This window comes from Enoplosus armatus, chromosome 3 (assembly GCF_043641665.1).
Source record: "Enoplosus armatus isolate fEnoArm2 chromosome 3, fEnoArm2.hap1, whole genome shotgun sequence".
Classification (NCBI taxonomy): domain Eukaryota; kingdom Metazoa; phylum Chordata; class Actinopteri; order Centrarchiformes; family Enoplosidae; genus Enoplosus; species Enoplosus armatus.
In genome coordinates, this window is record NC_092182.1 from 18074880 (window position 1) to 18099644 (window position 24765).

Sequence of the window (24765 nt, forward strand, 5' to 3'; positions counted from 1 at the left end):
CTGAGTTCAACCTGAAGAAGTCCCATAATCACGTCAACAAAACACAAGAGTTATAGTAGCACATTGTGGGACATTATGCTACAATACGGCAGATTAAAGGATACCGTTTAAAAATAAAGAGTTATTGCGTACAATAGAAACATTGTTGCATTGGTTTAAAACGTCACAGCAGGAAGGGTTTGTTGTTGGAAATAACACGGCCCTCGTGTTTTACATGATTTTAAACACTAATTAGCATATAGGGATATGCTTTATCGACGTTTTTAATATGTTCATATTTACACAGACACAAACTTCAATAAAATACTTATTTATTGGGCCACTAGTGGGTGTAAAGTGTACTGCAACTCAGTTTATAACTTCAATTATTTACCAGTTTGGGGAAGACACACAGCACCTTAAGACTTTTTATTTACATCTATTTATTGAGTAGCATTAATTGAAGACCCTTTATGTATAATTACAATTAGTGTAGATACAAAGCAATGCAGTCATGTGCATTAGTGAACATTAAATTAAAAAAATAAAATAGGCCACAAATAAATACACCAATATCTGTATGATTCTCCACCTCTAGGTTAATCTTCCTAAGAAAAGAAAAAAACATATATCCTTCTAATCACAATATTAGATTTTCAAAACAAAGTTGTGCATTATGAAAATCGTCTGCACATTGCTGCAGTCCATCTTCAAATCATTTCAATGTGTTTGTACACTAGTGTATGCATTTTTACTATTGTACAGAAACCGTAACTATGGAACATTTGACATAAACACCACAAACCCCCCCCAAAAAAAGAAAAAGACATGACCTAAAGAACATTTAAGACATGGTGGAATGCCGATACAGCCACATGCTGTGGAGATGTTCATAGCAAAATGCATTTCTGGTATAAATAGCCCATGCAAGACACTGCATTTTTCCAGAAATGTTGTTAAAAGTGATATGTATGACTTTTGTGTGTTTATGGTTAATAGCCAGGTTGCCCTTGTGTAAAGCATTTCAGGCATTTCAGGTTGCCCTTTTGTAAAGCATTTCTGTGAAAGCCTTGTCTTGAACTGGTGGCCTCAGTCTCAGTCACTGCTACTGCTGCTACTGCTGCTGCTGGAGGACTGGGGAGAAAAAGAGAAAGATCATATATGTATTCATATTTAAGTAGATTTTAAATTATAGCTTTAAACACAAACAACAAATGTTTAACTTAATCTGCATTTTACAAATGCAAGTCTTTATGGACTAAATGAAAGGTTGGGAATGACCTCCCATTATTCACAGAGTAGACAGGGTCATGTGAAGTTTCAAGACCCAATAACTACTGATATATTGTCATAGATTGTAATGGTTCATGGATTTTCGGTTTCATCTTGCCTACAATATTTTTAGAAGATCAAAAGGAGGTGTTGAAATCTGAATATTTCCAGTTTGGTTTGCTGTTTTTCTCTGTATTTAACTCAATGTACTGTATTTTTTTCTTGACAAGAGCTAACTGTTTTGTCAGATGTAAAACATCTCAAAGCGTGTTCAGAGTGCTTTGGGTTTTTCTTTAAAGAACTGAGATGCAAGTAAGATGCAAGTAAGTGCTTACATGGGGTATCACTGTTCAGACTCAACCATATTCCACAATTTCAAGCCAGTCGAGCCCTTAAACAGGTCCAATACCTCACCTTCATTACTCGGAACCAGAACATGTGGACCGCAGCTGAAAGCAAAAGCCCATTGCTTTCTAATGGGGATTTGTCAAGCAATATTTGAGAGTTTAAGATGACTTAAAGTTGTGTTTTCCAGAAGAGCTCACACTGTCTCTTAAACCTGACTACTCCTCAGAACCTATAATGCACAGCTGTGTTTACAAACCCACTTACTGTGTCTTGTATGAATCTCCCAGCTGCCTTTAGGGGTCACTATATCAGGAGTTTTAAAGCTGATGCTAATTTAAACTACTTTATATAATCTTGACATGACAAAATGTACTATCATTCAGCCTGCATAGCAATATATAGCATACTTAGTGAGAACTAAATGTTTATTTCATACATTTAAAATGCCACATCTGCCTTGATCATATTTAAAAGCCAACACAAAAACTGATTGTCTGACAAAACTGCACAGTCACTGTATTCAAAGCAACCATGTTAACTGGAAAATTAAACCGCAGATATGAGTTAAACTCCTGAAACCACCAGTCTCAACTGAATGTGTTCAAACCCAAGATATATCTAAGATAATCAAATGCAGACTGACAGAGCAGGAGCCACATCATGTTTCCAAAGAATTCATTCACTGTAGCAGTGATGCATTTTGTGAGGTGTTTATGTGGTACACTAATCAAGGCATGTAATTATTAATCAATCACTAAAATTTAATATAGTTTCATGTTGTCTTTTTTCTGTATTCCTTTCTGTAAATGTTTACCCAAAGCAGTGGTATTTAAGTAGAGCTGAAACTAATCAAAAAATCTATTCTAATAAATAACTAAAGTCTATTTTAAAGTAAAAAAGCCAAAAATCTACTTTCAAATGCTGAGGATTCCTGCTGTTAATAGTCCTATAAGATAGCTAACTGAATATTTGGGGCTTTAAAACAGTTGATCAGACAAAAGAGACACATTGTGAGGATGTCTCCTTGAGCCCCAGGAACCAGTAATGGGTATTTTTCACTATTTTTGTACATCATACAGAGTAAACAATTCATTAATTATTTGACAATAAAAATGAATCTGTAGTTGCAGCACTATATTTACCACAAAAACTGTAGAGAACAAATAACTTTCCATAACTACTATTGCTTTGTCTGTGCTCATACAAGCCATCATCATGTTTGAAAATGCAATCTCTTGACTGGTTATTGTTTGTTTTGATGTGCCGTGGCAATATAATTCATCTTTATGACAATAATCATTGTCAACTGAGCGCCACAGGAAATCATTCCTGCCTGTGGCCATCAAACTGTTCAACTCCTCCCTCTGAGTGTCAGACACTCAGAAGAAACAGACTGAAAATCTTCTACATATACTACCTCACTATTACTTATTCTTAAATGTCAGTGCAGTACATATATACAATAGTGTAATACATATATATATATATTTTTTTTATTTTATTTTTATATTTTGTACATACTTTTATTTCTAAATTTACGCTGCTTTCTACTTTTGAATGGGAGCACCGGTACTGTACAATTTCCCCCCAGGGATCAATAAAGTATTTCTGATTCTGATTCTGATTCTGATCAAAATCTCCCTTCCAGTAGAAAGTAAACCACGTTGATTCCTAACAGTACTCTGTAGCTGTGCTGTACTTTGCACTCATTGAGTCATGACTACTTTTATATTGCTTGGTGAAGGTGTGTGTTTGCAGCACTGACTGAATAAAGTTGGGCCTGGGGCTGAGGGGCGTAGGCAGGTTCAAGTTTCATCTGTTTATCTAGTATTTGCATTAATATTTCACCTGCAGGAGGGGCGATTTTAAACAACTCTTATATGGTGTATCTTTAAACCCAATCTCACCTTGCCGTGTTTGTGATGCCCATGCTTGCCCTTATGTGCTTTCTTCATCTTCTTCTTCAGCTTTTTCTGGCCTTTATGTCCAACCATCCCCATTCCCATTCCTGCCAATCCTCCGGCTAATGCTCCAGTCATGGGATTCAACCCTCCATGATGATGACCTTTGTGGTGGCCTTTATGACCCCCTTTTGGAGAATGTGGGTATGGACCTGGGTGAACACCTGCAGGAGGGACTACTGGATATCCACCTGGGTGAACACCTCCAGGAGGGACTCCTGGATATCCACCTGGAGCCATGGGATAAGGATGAGCTCCTGGAGCTCCGTAAGGCATCGCCCCTGGAGGTGGTACCATGGCTGGGTTCACACCAGCTGGGTACGTTGGATGTGGAGGTTGGGGGAAGACTCCTGCTGGAGGGGCAGCAGGATATGCAGGGTTGTAGCCAGGAGGGTAGACAGGGTTTGGTGGGCCCACTGGAGGTGGAGGACCTGACATACACAAAAGCACACATACACATCGTATTCTTCAGAACACCTATATTATGAAACTGGCCTAAAATAATTATAATAATATATGCTGGTTATGTATGATATCCCACCTTGATTTGGCCACATGGTTATGTTTTTTTATGACACTTCAGGTCTCACTCAAAATCCTGAGGAAACAGTGAGAAAGTACAATTACATTACATGTAAAAAGCAACTTTTATTACGTGTATAACTACACTGTCTTATCATATAATTTAGGATGTGGGGTCACCATATAGTTTCTGATCCTATACTTTTGTACTTTAGGGAAACTTTATGGTAGGCTACTTATCTAACAGTATCAAAGGCCAAGAAGATGTCCTCTAGTTACTTGTTTTGTCCAAAAGAAAAGTTCAAAACCTAAATATATTCAACTTACAATAATATAAAATGTAGAAAAGCAGCAAATGTTCACATTTCAGAAACTGAAGCAATTGATCCATTTATTAATACATTAATAATTAATAAATGTGTGGATTAATATTTTTTCAATCAGGTTATCGATTAACAGACTAATGGTTTCAGCACTACTGTACAGAAAATGTGATGACCAACATTCTGTATATATCAAACATGAATTTTATGAATGTCAAAAAATAATTAAATAAGTAAAAATGAGTGAGATACAGATATACACTCAGTAGCCAGTTTATTGGGTACACCTAAAACTAATGCAGTCGTACTAATACAACAGTCCTGCAATGAACCTTACCTTCACGAAAGTTTACTTTGTTATAAAACTTTATTACAACAACAGAAAACGTGAATCACTAGAAACTCTACTTCTTGCTAATATTATTTATTGTCATTTTCAGAGACGCATCACATGAATGCACAGCTCATGACGCGTATAACATGATGTCTAAATTATGGTCTAATCCCTCAACAACCACCAGCAATTTCGCAACACTTTCTCCATTTAACGCTACATTACAGGTATGATGTGACAGAAATCACAACAAAAATAGGTCTAAATCTGCTCATTGTTGTAGTTTCAGGTTGCTTTTAATCAGTAATTGTCAAAGGCTAGATTTCATAGGCTCACCTTAGAAACTTGCCTCGCGTTCGGTCAAGTTTATCAGAAATCCTGAGCTCCCTGTTGGGTCTTCCGCATTGAGCTGCACGGAAGCAACAGAAACATGCACCGCGAAGCCACGCCCGTTGTTAAAGGCTACGCACATTACTGGCTAAAGTCCAGCACGCTTTGGCGTAAAACTAGATCTACTAGTTTCTGTGTTACAAAGGGTAATGATGATGGTGTTGACGATGTTTGCTGCCAACCATTGTAAGTGATATTTTAACGGGAAGAGCAAGGGGAGGTTTGCCCGTGACACACACACACACACACACACACACACACACCTGACTTGAAATACACAGTCACGCATAAATCCATTACATCATGGATTAACAGTTATGTGAACAGACAGTCATACAACACAGGGCTTTCTAAAGCTTTAATACATTTTAACAAAGATATTGGCCAAAATAAGTCAAAACTTTGTTCTAGCTCACCTACTTAACTTTTTTTTTCTTCTTTTTTTACAAATACCATTAGGCCTTATTCACAGCAGACAATTTGGCTTGCATGCTCAGTGGCTGGCTTGGCTTTCCGGAGTACTTACATGTAACAGAGCCCATCATTAACATTATGAGCTCCACTTGTTCCACCTGATTTTTCTGCTCTAACGTCAAAATGTATGCTGTAAAAAAGACTTAAGTGTAGCTGGTAATTGTATGTTTTTTATATTTCAATTATTATTATTATTTCAATACAAAACCAAAATCATATATCACGGTTACATAAAATTAGCCACACAATACAAACAAACTCTTAAAAACAATAATTCCCATTATACCATGGACACGCTTTTCACTTTTTCTACAATGTACCTGGATTACAATTCATTAACACAGCTGTAATCATCTAATAGAAAGAAAGAGAGTAATTGAAACATGTCTAAGAGGCTACGTATACAGTTCAAACTGATGGAAATATACTGAAAAGCTAAACAGTAGTGACACAAAGAGAACAGTGCAAATGCAAATGCTTGATATGTAGATTACAACAAGTCAACCTGAAAAAAAGAAAACATGTCATGGAGAGTAACAAGACTGAAGAGAGACTAATCTGTCCACAACACACTGAGCAGTCAGTCGGGCGTCTGGGTCACAGTCCCAGCAATCTGTCAGGAGCTCCTGCAGCGCAGATCCCTGAAAGTTAGGAAAATAGTCGACAAACTCAATTCACTATCATCAATATATTCATTAGCTATCCTGTACATTTATTTTTATTGCTACCAAGCTGATACAAAAAACTGTATGTTCAAGTAAGAAGCACCTGTTGTGAGAATACCTGCGGTTGTGGTTCCCAGTGTTTAGGTATGGAGGGTCTCTTGTCCAAGTGAAACACGTACAGGATGAGGCTCTCCAGTGTCACATTGGCTCCCAGCTCAGATTCATAAGGCAACAGATGCTGTGGAACAATACCGCCTGCAGATGGAGACATTTGTATGAATTTTAACATCCATTTAGTACCAAGACATAGATAAAGTGCATCCAAGAAGTGCAGCTCAACCGCAAAGGAAAGTAAAAACAGAAGTCGTGAAAATCTGACAGTATGTGATTAGTCTTGATTAATTATTAAGTGTGGCATTGTGTGTATGTATGTGTATCCATCTATCTGACCAAGGAAGTTTACCTTCAAATAAATCAGAGCAGCGCATCCAGATCTCCCACAGCAGCAGTCCCAAAGCATAGATGTCCCCCTGCATGAGACACCAGGTGCTGCTTAGGTTTACAGAGCCTTCCAGTATCTCAGGGGACATGTAGCGCAACGTGCCCAACTGAGCATGACCCTGCGGATGGACAGAAATGTGAATTGGTTGTTTCTATGTATTAGATGTTGCCACTCTGCACGTCATCTTTATCTTCGATGGATTCATATTTTTTTAATGAGATGACTGTTCATCTTTTAATGATTTCACTGTGCCGTGAATTAACAACAGTAAGTTGTGGCTCCACCTGAATCTCACCTCCATGCTTGTTGTGTGGCTCTGCCAGCGACGATGTCCTGAACAAGAACGCAGGATGGTGGAGCATCCAAAATCACACAGGGCACAGGTACCATCTGCTCTCACGAGCACATTGGAGCTGCTGAAGTCTCTGTGGGCCACAGGAGGTTTATGCACATCTGCGGGAAAAGACACACATTTGTAATAAGAAGATAAGATTCGGATTTGTTTGGATATTTAACTGCAATGGACTTTATGAATCAAGAAAGAGCCTGTCATGTTTTCTATTTTAGCTACAATATACATATATCCACATGAGAGTACAGGCTTTCTACACAAGTAGGCTATATAACATGGACATGTACATACATAAATGCACACATTTGTTCACAGTAATATTCTGGCCAATACCATGTCTGTGAAGGTCAGAGTGGAGATAGGAAAGTCCCTGCGATAAGGACTGGCACAACTTCAGTGACAATGTCCAGTTGGGGGTGTGTTTACACAGAAAAGAGCGAAGAGAACCCTGAAATCAAAGGGACACCAGTTATTTATGTCCAAGAACGTGAGCATTAAAGAGTTTGGCCACATATTTCAGTGCTATAAATTCAGCTGTATTTCCATTTTAAACCTGCAAAAACTTTGATATATCATCACCTTTTATGTCAAGCTTGTTAGCAAACATTTGCTTATTTACACATCAAGCAGATACGGAGCAGCTACCTCAAATTTCATTTGGAGTTGTGTTTCTGGCCACCTGGAGAATCTAAGTCCAATATTCACTCTCTTTTAGCTCTGTTTATGGTCTCTACCAATCCCTGAGTGACATCTGGCTCTTAAGCTGCTAAATGCTTCACTATGTTCACCAGCTATTCTCTAACTTTGTCTGTCGGCCGCTTGGTGCTGAAGAGGTAGGTAATATCATCCTTATGCATTTTCTTTGCTTCCCTGCCCTGACTCTTTCTCCTGTTCCTTCTCCTTCTTCCTTGAATAACTTTTGACCTCTCAGAAAATGGGAAAACGCACAATTAATTTTCCTTGAATGACTGCTTACCACTCACATATTCAGCAAATTGCAGGACAATGAGCCAACTGCCCCCGTCCGGTTTCCTCCCAGTGCCCAGGAAGTGGACAATCCCAGCATGCTTCATTAGTGGTAGCTCATAAACCTCCTTCTCTGCTATAAATTTCTGTTTCCAGCCTGCAGGGAAAACTTTCACGGCCACCACGGATCCCTGGTATTTCCCCTGCCAAACAGTTGCAAAACACCCATGGCCCACAATCTGAAAAAGGTATGGACATTCAGGTAAAACAACAGTTGTCTAATTGTATCATTTACCAATATTTTGCACACTGCTAAACATAGAGCATAAATCCACCTGGTGGCTGGGTTTACCTGCTGTAGTTCAATGTTAGCAATGTCAATCTCAGAGGTTTTTGTTGTTCGGCAGGAACACAGTGGTGAGACACTGTAATCATCAAGAGAGGGTGGATTCTCTTCTAAAATAATGAAAGTAGACAAGTCTTGTAATTAAAACACACTCATTGAAGGTACATTACAATAAAGTCATAATGAATTTTGGACTAGCCTGACTGAACAGCCACATAAATGACACAGAAATCTGATTGAAGAGTAACAAACAAAGCATAGAGGTAAAAGGGAGTGTAACAGCAGAGATAACCACCAAGGTCAGTCCAGCAGAGAGAATGAAACAGTTCCAAGGTCAAACAAAGACATGAGAAGAACTGAATCTGAGTTTCGAAAATGTAGAGACATGGCTGAATAATGATTTTCTCTTATCCTTTGAGAAGCAGAGAGGGCATTTGATACAGAACAACACTTCTCTTCTTACCTTTACCTAAGGGCAACAATTACACAGCCTGATCTGAATCCATTTCTACGGAGCTGTAACTTTAACTCCATCTTCCCAGGATGAGCAATAATGTTGGAGCGTTATCTAAATCTGTGCGAATGCCTGTATGTGTTGAGTCAACACCGGCAGACATCAGTTATCTCACTGTAAAGGCATTTGATTTCTTCTTTCTGCTACTGTATTCAGTAAGGTAAATCAACACATTATTAGCAATGACAATAAAATAATTTCCTTTCTATCATGTCATTGATAACAGTGACAAGAACAGGTGTTGAGACACACAGCTACAATAATGCATTCTGCAGTCAGGACAGCCACATTCAATTTACTTCCCACTGTTTAAAATAGAGAGAGAAATTAAACTCAGATTTTAGTGAAAAGAATGCATGCACTTTTTGCAATGCTATCTTGATGTTGAAAACAAAAAAGGACCTTACTTTTCTTTTTAAAGCGGCTTCTCCATTTGGCAGCAACAACCATGAAGCACAGGACTATCAAAGTTCCAATCAGAACAATTGCAGCAGTTTTCATCTAAGAAGAAAACAAACAGTGTATGTTAGTGTTATCTGTGAATGATGAACACCCCTTTTGAGTCAATCAAGTGTATTTATTACTTTATCAAATGAATATAGTGTGTCAAATTTCAAATTAAAGGGGGTGGAAGGAGGTTTTGAAACAATAACATTTTCTGTGATGAAAAGAAAATACCTCACTCTGGTATGATGTCAGAATAGTGTTTTATCACGATGTGGGTTACAAGTGATATTCAATGATTAGTTAGCAATCTCATTATTGTCATACCCACAGAATAAGAACAGTTGAGTTGAGGATCTTCCGACTCTGGGATCCAAGTGATGTTGCGGTTGCAGAGGTCTGTGTTGCACACACACTTAATGAGGCGGCCGTGGAAGCGCGTTTGTGCCTTGCAGGTTGCATCTGGGCAAGACTTTTCAGCAATATCACAAGCTGCAACAGCAAAAATCAGTAACACAGTAGACAACTGGAAAAACACGAGAACCATAATAAGCCTGAAGACTCACCTATATTTATTAATAACAAGTTTCAGCCATTATGAGTCAGATGTTGGTTGGGTAAATCAAATTAAATCACTGAATACAAGAACAGAATCTAGACTAGGCCAGATTTACTGGTCCACATATCTTAATTTTACGGTTTCTTACCGAGAAGGTCAACCTCTAGCTGGCCATCGATGATCAGAAAATAGCCCACACAGCATTGGGTGTTCTCACAGAGCTGCACCGACCCACTCACGTTGCCAGCAGTTGTGTATTTGTTGTTCTGGGGAGTCACTTTGAATGCACACTGTCTCTTCTGAGGAAAAGACTGGCTGGTGATACATGTAAAGATGCATTCTGGGACGAGGAGGAAAGAAACAGCTGCTGTAGATGCGGTTTAATTGGGTAACAATGACCTTTTCAGTCACAGTAGGGTTTGTGATCTTGTACTCTAAAATGCAAGCAAACTAAGAATCTTAAGCTTATTTTGTACTGTTGCACTCACAGTTTGTCTTTCTGACTATCAATATTGTCTAAGTGTTTAAAGTAAATATTTAACTACAAGCTACAGTTTTATCATTAAGAGTCTCTAAGATTATCCTTCTTTGGTGATGGTTCTATTGTGACATATTACATATTTACATACAATCCACTTCAGTTGCACTAAGCTGAAACTATTAGACTTGCTGAATACCCACAGTGGAGGTATCTTTCAAACTGGGGAAAAACATTGGCACAGTCTAAGGTTTGCCTGTAGATACAGTGTTGTGATTTGGTCCTATATAATTTGTATGTGCGTGAGTCAAGAAGAAGTCCAAATGTGCATCTTATCAGGAGCCACAGTATTCTTTGCAACACCTCTGCACACAATAGTCTACTGCTGTTACACTGTTCCTGACTCTGACATGAGCCACTAAAGAAATTATCCTTTTCCAGGGATATTTTATCAGCACTGTAGTTACAGGGCATACGCTGGTAGCATATCCATCTCTTTCCTTAGAGATTTTATAATTAAGATTAGGAGTTACAGTAGGCACACTCCTACTGAACTGCTACATCAGTATCACAATATACATTGCTTGAGCAACACAGCAATTAATTACTATCATCAAATTGCAAATTATTAGCAAATACACTCACCCACAGCCAAAATCAGCCGCCACCGTGGCAGTATCATGGTCACTCTGAGCCCAGACCGGCCACGCAGGGAGTGAGAATTTATCAGTCCTGGGAATGTGAGAGGAGTTTCCCACGTTTTCCAGCATCACTCCCACTGCCACACACCTGCATGTACAACACACAGTCTGCCATACAATGGGCTGTGGGAAAACAGAACATTTATCAACATAATCATCTCACAATGTAATTGAATATCATCTGCATTCAATGGGCCACGTGCAAACTCAAAGAAGCAAAGAGGTTTCAGACAAATTCACTGGGGCAACAGAGGTACTTCCATCCGGGGGTTTTTCCAGAAAACAATCGGGGGGAAAATGGATGTTGTTAATGAGTTAAAGTACTTTGGCCTCATTTTATAATAGTCCCTCAAGAAGCCCAATTATGCCACAAAAAGAATTGCAAATGGCTTAAATATTATAAAGACAATAATAAAAATAAAGTAAATCAAAATTAGATTCTATGCCATAATCAGGATTTACTAAATCAAAATGAAGACATTCTGAATCAAAGTTATCAAATTTACACTATATTGAGTCACAATTATGATTTTTTGAGTCAACGTTGTGAGATGATTGGTCAAAAATTACCATTACCATGTCAAAATTATGAGACAGTTTGAATTACTTTGTGAGTCTTTAATGATCCCCTGACTTTTCTTCTAGTGCCATCATGACATTTACATTTGTGGTATGGCATGAAATGTTTTGGCAGGTATTGAATGGATTGCCATGAAATTTGGTACAAAAATGAATGTCCCCCGGGGATGAATCCTATTAACTTTAGTGATGCCCTGACGTTTCTTCTAGCACAATCATTAGGTCAAAATGTTAATATGAACAATAGTTTGGTTTATGATCAAATACCAGCATGAAATCTATGGCATTCCCATCAGTCTCAGCTGAACTTTGTGTTTTGCTAGCATGCTAACATACTAAACTACGATGGTTAACATGGTAAACATTATACCTACTAAACACCAGCATTTTAGCTTTGTCATTGTTAGCATGCTGATGTTAGCATTTAGCTCAGTCACAAGGAGCTGCTAGCATGACTGCAGAATCTTACAATCAAACAGACTTTCTCAGTTTAAACAATTTCCAATTTCTACATTATGATTTAGAATCTCGTAATGTCGTGGGTTTTGGAAGACATGTCCTGCTGTCTTGGGTATACTCTTTAAGGCTTCAATTTCTTTTCGGAGATCACCAACAATAACACATTTCAACTCGGGCACTATTTTTGTCTTGAGAGGCTGCATGTTTACGTGTTCAACTCACCCCTTGAGGGCGGAGTTAAAAAGGCGCCATTGTCCAAGGCTAATTCTCTACATTCCTGCTGTCCCGAACTCCAAAACACGCGCACCTAAATTTTCAATTAGATTAATTGGACAGGCACCTGCGCGCGGGCGGACCCAGCTAAACTTCAGAAGCTAGTAGGTGTCCACGGTCATCAAGAATAAAATGGTAAAGTAACTTAATATGACTTATTTACCAGGCTAAATACGTACTACGCATGGATTCAGTATTTTTAAGATAAAATTGTTAAATCTGTCTTCAGGCAGGGGTGCACTCCCTCACAAAAGAGCTAGCGTTAGCTGACGTGTTTGCAGAGGACTCTGAAAATGAGAGAACATTTTACGGCTTTTCTGACAGCGAAATCCCCAGCGATAAGGTGAGTAATTTGGCGTTCAAGTAATTTATGCCTTCATATTGCCAGGTTGGAAAAGTAAACATTAGCCTACGTCATCAATTGAATTATAAGAGGCACTTAGTTTGGCTGTGTTATGATATAACCCTGTTGTCATAGGTAATCTAGTTCATTCGTTTTTACTTAAATACAGCTGACTAACGTTATGCTTTTTATTTCCTGCTCAGTTTTACTATGGTGTAAGAGGTGTCAAATTATCTCTATTTGTGTCCATCAGAATTCAAATTTGGAAGATGAAGATGAAGCCCAGCCTGACCTTTCGCCTAAGGAACAGAAAGCCTCATCTAAACCATCTTCTGGTGCCCAAACCTTCCGGCTGAGGGTGGCTCTCCGCTCCACTCCCTCTACCGAGCACTTCACAGATGATGAGGATGCAAAGGAGGAAGAAAAGAGGACAAAACAGATAGGGACGAAGAAGGCAGGAAAACCCAGTGGGCCAAAGAGGCTGAGACATGTTAAATTTGAAGATGAAGAGACAGCAGTTGCTCCTCCTGAGGAGCGCGGATCCGATCCAGCAGAAGATGTATCGGATTCTTTCCTGGCCAAGAGACAACAGAACATCAAGGCCAACAAAGCAATGGTAAACCAGAAACACAGAATCATACAGTGTGCATCAAACAGTGTGTATGTAAAGCTGTGGCTCCCAAACTAGTGCCTAAGAATACCCAACAAAATTTAAATCCAGACTCATTGTACATTCAATGCATGTTACCACACAGAGAGATCTCTTATTAATATATATTATAGATCTATTATATTTATATGCAGGACACATGACATCATATCTTTAGTCCCTTGAGGTGGGATTACATGACATTCTCCACAAGCCCAGCAGTTTGTCCTGGCAACGGACAATACTTCAAATCAATCCAACAGCAGACAATCACGAGCTGGAGGGAAAGGAGAGTGCAGACCAGCAGACAGACAACAGATGATACCTCAGATTATCACATTAACATGTTAAGACTGCTGGGAATGGCAACATTCAAAACATTTGGCTCGGAAATTATAAATGAGTGCTGTCAGATTTGTCCTGCTAGAATGACTCAAGATGTTTGTCATCTGCCATGTCGCTATTCCTTTTTATCCTCCCTGTTTTCTGACAGTTGGCTCAGCTGATGGCGGACCTGCAGAAGATGCCAGGAGGTGCTGGATTTCTGGAAAAACAAGCAGGCAAACTGAAGACAAAAGAGCGAAGTTCTGTGAGTAGGAGATGGTGAAAAATCTCTCGAGCACCAGTGAGTTTTGTCCCAAGAGCGATTTGTTAATATTCAATATGATGGATGGTGGACAGAAATTTAGATCCCCAACATTTTGCTAAAAGTCTGAAGAGTAAACAAAAGGCAAAACAAGATAATCAGCTAACTGAGTGGCCACCATCCTCTTCAGGATTCAGTAGGGCTTTGAATAATAGTATTTCTAAATAGACCCATGTACTGAGGTGATTTTATCCAACGTTGCTTGCAGCGTCCACCACGCTCCGGTGCAGCTGGAGGAGAGTCCAGGAAGAACCCAGAGCGGGCGTCTCGCAGACAGACTCGCTCGATGGGTCCTTTAGCCCCTAAGGAGGAAGAACTGGAGCTCAGCTTGGAGGAGGAGCTGCTGGAGGTCAGCTCTGTCATTTCTCAAGGACCAGTTGAAAATGGGGTTGAGAGCTACTACGGCACTTTGTTTATTCACTTGTTAAGTTTTTGCACAACAAATTGTGCAATACAATGATTTCACTTTTTCTTTCGGGATTGTAGAAAGTGTTTTTATCACACAGAAATAAGAATTCTACATGGTTTTATTATGCACGGGTTATACGTTTGCTTAATGTACTTAGATCGATTTGATTAGATCAGTCAAAATAATCAAATAATTTCATGTCAACATTATTATGTATTGCAACAAATTGTGTAAAAACTGAGTGGGATGAGTAATGAGTGAAAACTCTTTATATCTGTATTAATGTGTTGTGACCTCTTTTCTTCTCATCCAATATGTACTGTAAAATGGTGAGAGGTTAATGTTAATCTGTATCTTGTCAATTTCTGTGTAAAACGAAATAAATCATTATTTTTCATCTTTGTGTTCCAGGTACGCCGCGCCCCACAGCGCCGGGGTGCCCCACGGCCTAATCAGTGCAAACCTCATTTTATCCGTCCTGCGGAGGACATCACAGAGGACGAGCTTCAGCTGGTCGCAGACAACATGACTGACAAAGTCTACAACAGAGTCACAGTGAGTTCTCAGATGGACTCTACCTGCAGTGAGATATATGGGAATGATACAATATATTGAAAGATTTGTGCCAATATCTGGTTAGTTTGTAGCCAAATCAATCAGGAACCACTAACAAGATCACAGTGGCAGCTTTGATTCACAGTCCTGATATTTGAGGAAGAACCCATGAAGTCATCAGGTCACTACTTGGTGGCAATCCCTCCATTACTATAAAATGTAAAGGAAGTGTCAGTGTACCTGTCCACCATCTCTGTTGTTGAAGTTTCTTTGTGTGTTTTCAGGGCTCCACTTGTCATCAGTGCCGTCAGAAAACTGTTGACACCAAGACATGCTGCCGCAGTGAGGACTGTCGGGGGATTCAGGGTCAGTTCTGTGGGCCGTGCCTGAGGAACAGATACGGGGAGGATGTCAAGAAGGCGCTGCTTGATCCGGTCAGACTGCTGTCACACCAACACACACTCTACCACTGTGCAGGTGCACAACAGATTCATTTTGCACACATTGTTTCAGTTTTTACTGTCAGTGAGTGTTCAGGATTGCACGGGAGGCAGATTTTATGTAACAATGTAACGGTCCCTTTTGCATAGATTCAAAAGCCAGTCGTGAACATTATTGATCAGTTAAAAGTCCAACATCTGTTGATGGATTAGAATATCCATATAACCAGAAAACACAAAATAGATCCTGATACTGTAGGTTACACAGGAGTGTTAATTGTAAGCATAGTCAAAAAGACACTTGCAGCCACCCCAATTAGTTTATCTGATGTACAGCTGTGGCACATTTTCTGTGTACCATTAGTTCTCTTGTTGTCAACAAATTGACAATTATCAAATGTCAAACATAATGCTCATGTTTCCTCCTGGTGCTGGGCCCTTTTTTATCATCTATTGAATGTGAATTCACATTTGAGTCACGTCAAAAGTACAAACATTGATATTTGGTGAGGATGCAAAGTGAAAATAACTGTTCATAGAGAAAGTGTACATTAAGCATATATACTCTGAAGTAACAATACTTGTTTTTTATTTGGACTTTTTTTAAATAGGGTAGTTACTAGCAACTCTTCATTAAGTGGCAAGACACAAAGTGATTAATAACACAGGCATTGTCTCCTTGTGCTGTTCATCATTTGGTCCGTAAGTAAGCAACGCTGCTGGCATAAATCTAAAAGTAGTAGCACCTGTGCTGTAAAGTCAAATGGTTTGTTTTTTTAATCTTTTTACTTGTGTACTTAAGTTTGTCTTTCTCTGTTATGGGTCAGTTTAGTGTTTAACCATCTGGTTATCTCCTCAGGAGTGGAAGTGCCCTCCCTGTCGTGGCATTTGCAACTGCAGCTTCTGCCGCCAGCGTGATGGCCGCTGCCCGACAGGCATCCTGTTCCCCCTGGCTCAGTACCACGGCTTCTCTGACGTCCACTCCTACCTCAGCAGGTGGGGAAATGCCCAAAGACTTTATTTGATAAATTCAAGTTTCTGATTACGGTTATATCAACACACAATTTACATCAATCAATTTTTTACAATGGAAAATGGTGTATATTTACATGGAGACCAAGACACATATCATTCAGTCCAGGGGTTGGATCTAATATTAGGCTGTATCAATAATATGGTTATGCTGCTAAACCACCTTAATGACTGACAGTAAGTGTTGGAACTAACATCTACAGTGTATTTCTCTCCTCGCAGCCTCCGCGACAAACTGAAGAGTGAAGACAACGATGTAGAGACGTGATATCAACACTAGGGGGAGCAATTGTTGAAACAGTTTTAATATTAAAACTCTTAAAAATATTGAGTAAAACATAATGAACCTGTGATTTTCAATTAATAAAGTTTTTTTGATCAGCTAATTGTTTGTTTGAGAGAAGTTTGCAAAGAAATGAGACAAAGTATATTTATAATTTTAATCCAGCTGTTGGCATTTGCAGTAGTTGTATACACACAATATAAAATCCCTTATTTAAAACGGGGCAAAAAAATAAGAGCACTTGTTGTCCGATGAACTGAAGTCTATAGAGTTGCAAAGGAGAGCTTTTAAACATAAATCTTCTGACATAATACAAGTTATAATTATCTTTCTAAAATAAAGAATTCTGAACCAAACACAATTCCAACAGAGGTGAGAACCATCTTTTCAGATTAACTTTGACCCTTAATATATTTTGCAACTTATTGATTTGGACAACGAAGGGATGTGTGTCCAAGGTTTGCCTCAAGCTGGATCTTTTCCAGTTAGAACTTTAACATATGCATTACAAGAGTAAAAATTATTAGAAAGTTCATGGACCAAAGAAAGATTTCCTAGTTTTGCTTATAAAATGAGTATGAACCTTTGGTTTGAGCTTACATATTTATGCTGTCTGGACATTATTACAAAATACTTAATTCTGACCAGATGTGACTAAACAAGAAACGCTTTTCCACAGAAAGAATGCGACTGCAAGGCAAAGTCTCAGATGATAACCACAAGAAAGAAAATGTACTGGGAAGATCTGGACTGTATAGAATACATTATTCTATGACAGAAAGGCTCTTAAGTTTACACATTTAATCTACACTTATATATATATATATAAAAGTAATAACATAAGATTAAGATTGATTGTGCATGAGAGGTTCATACAACTGGAAGGCAATCTTGCAGTCGTGTAAGATGATCCTGCCTAAGCTAAGAATTTCTGTAGCCTTTACATTACCAAAAATATATATATATATACACACATAAAAAAAATCAAAATGTTTTTGCAATGATAAACATATCAAAGCATGATGGCTTGAATGTGTGTACCTACATAAGAGGTTAAAGAGTTATTCACAGGATTTCAGTGCCCTGACACACCTACATCCTCACACTGATTAGTGCTTCTGGCTCTGACCTGGTCGAGACCTTGTATTCCAGCCCTCCTCTAAACAGTCGTCCCTAAAACACTTTACGTATTATTCCTACGATACTGGGATTGTTAGTTTGTGAACACGTACGGTTCTCCCAAAAACTGCAACCACAGAAATGAGAGAAATTGCTGCTCACAATCGTTAGAAGTTCAGTTTTAGTGGGGGAATTTAGCATTATGGGCCAATGTGGGCCAGTTAGCCTGAGGGGCACGCTCTGATACAGCCGCCCAGTTTGAAAGGGCAGGAGACACCTGAGGTGAAGAGGGACAAGTAACGAAGCTCACAGCCTTGGAAACAAGGGTGAGAGTCTGACTTAGTAGTGTCATCTCTTAAAACTAAAGAAGCTTGTAGAGAGAATATTACTAGCCACCAATTCAACATCAATTGTGCCGGTCTGTGTATTTTATTGCAATCCCACTATCTAAGTACGATTGGGTCATCGTGTGGGACAAACGTTAGTGTAGTGCCATTTCCATCCAGGGTAAATAAGATTTCATGATGATTTCTCTAGTCTAACATTTTAATCCAACTCTGACCCTTAAATGCTGCAGGCATCTAAATACAAGATGGAAATCCATATTCCTGCCTCAGCTCTCAAATTCAATAGTGTCTGTTGTGTTAGATCTGTTAACACCTCTCCTGTCTGAAGCCTTTGAGAGGTTCTGCGTCTGCAGCCAAACGTGCCCTTTTTAACCCCAAATGTCCTAATGTAACATCCACCAAGGCCGTCTTCCTGCTCCTCCACCGTCCTTAGTAGCTGTTGCCGTTAATTTGGTGAAGGTCCACCTGCATCATGTTGATCCCACTGCTGGCTAATCGAGCTATGCTCTCTGCAGATAAGGTTTCCATGGTGACAATGGTGTGCTGGTCATTGGCTGACACTGCTCCTGTTTCGACTTTTGTTCCTGCTGCAGGGGAAGCAGCATCGGTCGAGCCTGCGGTGCTGCTGGCCACTACTTTCTTGTTCAAGTGGGTTTTGATGTGCTTGGAGAGGTGATCGCTGCGCATGAAGCGTTTGGGACACTCTGGGCAAACAAACCTCTTCTCACCTGAAAAGGAGGGAGAAATACAAATCAATATAACAATAGCTGCAGCTGGTACTACCAGACTATGACAGACTGTTGGCTTCGCAGTTAAAAATGTACACTTATGAATGTACCGCAGTGTAGAATAATTCCTTTTTTATTTAGGAGGGAAATAAAATGATGCAAGATATTAAAATGATGCAAGATTCAAGTGGATGATTAATACTAAAGCAGCAACTAACTAATATTTCAATAATCTGTCACTTATTATCTTGATCGTTTGGACCATAAAATGCTTAACGTCCCAAAGCCCCAAACTGACATTCAAATTGCTTGGTTTGTCCAACCCAAAGATATGTAATTTAATACCATAGAAGACAAAAAAAATGGCATCAAATATTCATAATTGATTATCTGGAGCCAGTAAGTATTTAGCATTTGTGATTTATTATTTTATATTATTAAATCTGACCCAAGCAAAAATTGATTATCAAGATAGTTGCCAATTAATTTTCCTTTGATCAACAAATTGATTAATTGTTTCAGCTCCAATTAATCCTGTTGCAAAACAAATGGATTCTCTAGAAAGCTATGTTGCTAAGAAAAACAGATGCACATAGGCTTACCCTACTATTTTCATATCAAGGACCAGAAAGAAGCAAGTCTCATGTTTGACGTTTTGTAGTTGTGTCAGATGTAAAGTCCTTCACATGAAAAATAAGATTAAATTAAATCCTCAATGTCACCTGTGTGCGTCCTCTTATGGCGCTGAAGCTCATCTGAACGGGTGAATCGTTTTCCACAGAAAGACCAGCTGCAGACGAAGGGTCGCTCTCCTGTGTGCCAACGGAGGTGGGCCCTCAGGTGGGATGTCTTTCCGTAGATCTTTCCACAGCCAGGGATGTGACAAATGTGCTGCTTCTTTTTAGTTGGGTCACTGCAACATAAATCAGACGTAGAGAGTTGCTGGGTTCTCTAAAAGGAGACTATGGAACATCAGCTTAAGTGGAAATGTAGTGTTTCTCCGAGATACTTTTGTAGCTCTTGAGAACGGTTCTGATAAACTGTACTTTTCCTTTAAGTATTAACATTAATTGCAAAGCTCTTCTATGTCAAAACAAACGTACAAATGTGCTTAATCTTAAACACTGACAACTAACAATGAATTACAAATAAGCACAATATAAAGAAAACTGAATTTACACATTCCAAACAATATGTTTATTGACATATTTAAAAGGTGGTGTTGTACTGGACATTATATTGAGGCATTTACCTACACGAGGGGGGCAGAATATTAGAAACACCTCTCAATATAATGCAGTCCAGTACCCCACATCGCTATGACTCAATGCTAAAACATATAATTCAACCCTATGACAATGTCAACAAAAACTGACCATTACAGGCAACAGTGGAATTTATGGCATTGGTTTGCATTACACTGTACAGGTTTGCCTAATAAAGAGGTTAAGTGACATACCGTCCCTCTCCGTCCTTGCAGAAGGGGCAGGTACAGGCTTCCCTGCGGTTACGTCGTCCTTGAGGTGGTGGGCTAATATCCTCATCATCCATAGCTGTGCTGTCATCCAAACTTTCTCCACCTGTCTGCAAGGCCTGTTCTCCTGTGGTGATGGAATAGAAAATACTTTGGTTTATACACATAAAAAGAGCAAACCAGTTACATGTATGTATGTTACAAATGTATGTGCTAGCCTAAACTGTATGTTACCAGCAACTAAATGATCTTGGTCATTTCTGATGAGACATAAAGAGTCAACAATTTCACCTGTTACTTTCTTATATTTCCTCATTTAAGAACAATAGCTTTATTCAACATTACTTAAGAATCAGATAACAATGCTTAACCCAGTGTATTCAGAAAGTACTATTTGAATACGAGTAATAATATAAGTAACACAAGAATATACAGTCAAATGCCAGATAGCGTGAGTCCTCCAGGCTTAAACTACTATGCTACAGTAAATGTTAGTTTAATGTCAACACCGACACTGATGCGTAGAAACACCCCCCATTCAGTAGTAAGCGAGTCCAAACAAAGCCATATGTAGCTGATGGGGGATACAATTTCACAATAAGTTCAAAGTATATGCACTAGTGATTCAATGATTCCTCACAAATGTTAGTATTTGATCAAATGTAGACTAGAAAGTATATAAACAAAGGGAGGGACTGCCAATTATAAAGAAGAAATACAGAAGGGTTTAGACATGATAAAGGTTGCTATAAGATGGGTGGGGTCAAGTTACAGCCCTACTATGACACAGAAATTGTGGCCAACCCACTACTACAGTACTGTAACGTGACAACCGAGATGCAGTGTCACCAAGAAAAGAAAAAAATTCAACACAAACAGATGCGCTGCAGGAAAGAGTTGTGGGTCACTGGGCCAGCTGAACTGGTTACACCAGTATGGTGCACTTCACACACAAAGAGTAAAAAGATCAAATCCAGAGATAGGAGATACTTTGCATTTCAGAGCAAACCTCTGGGTAAAACAACCTTCAATAATGCAAGTAAACCTAAGAGTCTAGACTACATATTGACTCATCCCAACAGCCTTATGTCTACTGCTGAACAATTACTATGCATTATAGCTTAACATTAGTTCCTGGTTATCGGTTTTGCCTTAAATAACTGAAACTAAACACAATCAAAGGTTAATTTCGGCTGCCTCTGTTACTTTGAACAGTAATGATTGCAAATGGCATAGTCCAATTAAACCAATTACATTTAGAAATATGGATAGTCCTGCATGAGGAGTGCATCATTTAGTACTAATAGTCCTTAGTCACACAAGGGCCACTGGGTTTTCTTGAGTCACAAACAATTGATGATTTAATATACTGAATTTTAATTTAGCACACTTTTCAAAATATTATGTAGACATTTTTTACACTGAACATCAATTATTTCTGAAAAGCATGCTACTGACTGACCTGTGCTGGCAATGGTGATGGGAACAGTCTGCAGCTGGTGCATCTGCAGCCCAGAGCCCCCGAGTGTGTTCAGATTTATGGTCTGGATGCCTGGGATCTGCACTGTGTTGACAGATACTCCTCCAGCTGCAGCAGCTCCCTGAGCCTGGCCAAGTTGGGGGAGAGACTGCACTGGGGCCAGCGTGATCTGCGGTCCTGTTGGACTCTGGATCTGTATGGTCTGCCAGCTCACCTGGCCATTGGGGCCTACAGTGCGCAGGAAGATGGGGCCTGTGTTTGGCATAATTTGAAGATTTTGAAGCCCTTCCTGGCTGAGTGTTGGAGCCGCAAATACCTGACCACCAGCGGCCGCGACAGTACCGGCCTGGATGGTCTGGAGGGGTGTTCCACCTTGGATAACCTGCTGAGGCTGAATAAGGATCTGCTGCGGCTGCTGGCTGTCTCTGTTGTCTGGCTGTATCGGGACACCCAAAGAAGATGCTGCGTTATGCTGGAATGTCCCTGTCATCACTCCATTGCTGTTCTGTGTTTGGGTCATTCCATAAGAAGTGGAAGTCTGCGTGGTGATGGTGGGCGCACTTGTCATGTAACCTGCCCCGCTTGACACTGGAAGTTGTGATTGCTGATGCTGTATAAGTTGGTTTCCCCCTGTATCCCCTCCACCATTTGCATCTCCCACTGTACCGCTTGTGCCAGTACTGACAGGCAACAAAGTGATGTTTCCATTTAGTGACACAGGCATATTTGCCAGGAACTGGGGCTGGTTTTGTAACACGCCATTGCCTAAACTTATATTTTGGATGGGGATGGCTCCTTGAAGGAGACTGGGCATCGTTATGATGTTTCCTGCAGAACCAGCTCTGTTGGTTGCTGCTATGATCTGCTGGCCATTGGGAGAGGACACTATCTGAAACTGCTGTCCTGGTCCTGCAGCAGAATCCTGCTGCGCATGTGCCAACTGCAGTGGCTGGCCATCTACTGTCTGAAACTGGGGAATAACCTGGTACTGAATGTTGGGCATCATACCTGATATGGTGGTAAGGAGCTGCTGACCCTGCATCGATGGAGCCTGAGCTACCACGTATTGCGGTGGCTGCTGCTGCTGTCCCTGAGTGCTTGCAACAGCTACTGATTGTGACAGCACCTGTCTGCTCTTGCCTGTGTCTCCTACTGTCATCACCCCTGAGGACTCGGTGGTGATGGTGTTAGTGCCTGAAGATGTTTGAACGCTGAGAGGGATAACCTGCCAGCCGTTGGCACTGGAGGTGTAAACACCCTGGTTTAGGTCCAGCTGTTGCTGCTGGTTTTGTTGGTCTGCAGGTGACTCGTTCTCTCCTGGGGTGTCAATTCGACTGCATGTGGCCGCCAACAAAGCGAGAGGAGATGGCTGCTGTGAGTCCTGGACAGAGAATACACGAAAGGAAAATAGAAAAGAAGAGAAGGAATTTATATAGTAAAAGTACATCTGACTATCTAACATACATGTTAATGCTGCAGCTGTGACAAAAAATATATATGGCCGTCAAAATATCCACTCTTACATTTACTGACGCAGTTCAAATTTGTATACTAAAAGGAAATAATACAAATATAGTGATACCAATCTGTGCCAACAATAATTTTTACAGCACTTGTATAAGCAAACTTAAAAAGTGCATTACAATTAAACAGCAAAGTGAAATGTAATTAGAATGAATAAAGCAGGATAACCACAAAAGTGATAAAAAAAAAATTTTTATAGCAATAATTAAAAGTGGACCTAAAAAATAAAACTTAACGAAGATTATTTTAACATTAAGATTCAAAGTAGAACTTTGGACTGAAATGGCCAAAGGATGTTTTAAAAATAAAATAAACATTATAACTTTGATAAATAGTAGATTCATTGACATTTTCATATTTAAATAAAAACAACAACATGAAATGCCATATTGCCACACTCCCAAAACGCCATTCATAACATTAAACCTATTTTTTGTCATGCAAGTTTCTTCCCAGAGAGTGGGGCTGGAGTGAGAAGTCCGGGGGGAAGCAGGGTGGGTGAGTATGGGAGGGACCACATTTTTTTCCGGCACAGCGGCGGGCTCGGCTTCCCCTCCCCCCAAACCCACCCATCTCCCTCCCACACTTTATTTTGCCCTATAAACTGACACACTCCTCTAGCCACCCCCTCCAAGGCCAGCCAAATGGGCCGAGCGAAATGCACATGAAGTGCCGTGGTTTGACGGGAACACCCCGTGTGGGCGAAATTTACCTGCCCATTCCCCACCCCAGTGACATGTGCTCTGGAGAGAAAATCAACAACCCGTACAAGTCTCAACAGAGATGAATTACAGAATCAAACAAACTAATAAGAAATAAATAACAAGTTCAGTGGCTATGAGTGGGGAGTATGGTTGATGTTCCTCGGCTGACAATCATCTGATTCGCAGCACAAGTTCGGTTAACCTACTTGTGAATTTGTGTTTCGCTTTTGACTGAAGCCTCCACCGCTCTCCACAGCGGCCATTTCACCCTGCTGCTGATCTGCGGAAGAAGAGTTTGAAACATCACTTATCTTAAAAGTAGTTATGGTGAAACAGCAGACCATCAAACTGAGTTAACGTTACATTCACCAAACAGGGAAAACATACTACAACGTTACGTATAGTCGATCTAACCAAAATTACAAAACTTTCCGAATTTCTGTAGTTAACGTGAAATAATTCAGAGAGGAAAATGCAAGGAAATCCATGCCACAAGTGCTCGAAGGGCCAGTTAGCCTATTGGCTAAGCTAACCTGAACTCACCACAACAAGTAATATTACGAAAAAGTGCTAGCTAAAGTAACAGACATA

General features: G+C 39.8%; 4 protein-coding genes across 5 annotated transcripts; 1 reads left to right on the top strand and 3 right to left on the bottom strand.

Annotated features, from left to right (window-relative positions):
• Positions 1-294: 294 nt before the first annotated feature.
• Positions 295-5151, bottom strand: prr13 (proline rich 13). Of its 2 annotated transcripts, XM_070903057.1 has the most exons (5): positions 5076-5151; positions 4102-4158; positions 3872-3991; positions 3507-3817; positions 295-1113 (listed from the first exon to the last, which is right to left on the bottom strand). In XM_070903057.1, the coding sequence occupies exons 2-5, from the start codon at positions 4115-4117 to the stop codon at positions 1075-1077; spliced, it is 486 nt and encodes a 161-aa protein (XP_070759158.1). In that variant the 5' UTR covers positions 4118-4158; positions 5076-5151; the 3' UTR covers positions 295-1074. The 2 variants fall into 2 exon arrangements, with proteins under 2 accessions (XP_070759158.1, XP_070759157.1); XM_070903056.1 differs by having other exon boundaries at positions 3507-3991.
• A 976-nt stretch (positions 5152-6127) lies between these two features.
• LOC139283168 (anti-Muellerian hormone type-2 receptor-like) lies at positions 6128-11111 on the bottom strand. The gene is made up of 11 exons (XM_070903130.1): positions 11075-11111; positions 10100-10291; positions 9724-9884; positions 9356-9449; positions 8441-8544; positions 8106-8327; positions 7456-7570; positions 7066-7223; positions 6732-6888; positions 6387-6523; positions 6128-6244 (listed from the first exon to the last, which is right to left on the bottom strand). Exons 1-11 carry the CDS (start codon positions 11109-11111, stop codon positions 6128-6130), a joined length of 1494 nt encoding a protein of 497 aa, XP_070759231.1.
• Positions 11112-12054: 943 nt separating this feature from the next.
• LOC139283236 (cell division cycle-associated protein 7-like) lies at positions 12055-16783 on the top strand. The gene is made up of 9 exons (XM_070903219.1): positions 12055-12066; positions 12671-12784; positions 13038-13400; positions 13927-14022; positions 14288-14428; positions 14900-15043; positions 15328-15477; positions 16343-16479; positions 16738-16783. Exons 1-9 carry the CDS (start codon positions 12055-12057, stop codon positions 16781-16783), a joined length of 1203 nt encoding a protein of 400 aa, XP_070759320.1.
• A 164-nt stretch (positions 16784-16947) lies between these two features.
• sp1 (sp1 transcription factor) lies at positions 16948-24452 on the bottom strand. Its single transcript, XM_070901905.1, has 5 exons — positions 24381-24452; positions 21929-23327; positions 20452-20593; positions 19715-19905; positions 16948-18992 (listed from the first exon to the last, which is right to left on the bottom strand). The coding sequence occupies exons 1-5, from the start codon at positions 24435-24437 to the stop codon at positions 18694-18696; spliced, it is 2088 nt and encodes a 695-aa protein (XP_070758006.1). The 5' UTR covers positions 24438-24452; the 3' UTR covers positions 16948-18693.
• Positions 24453-24765: the final 313 nt, after the last annotated feature.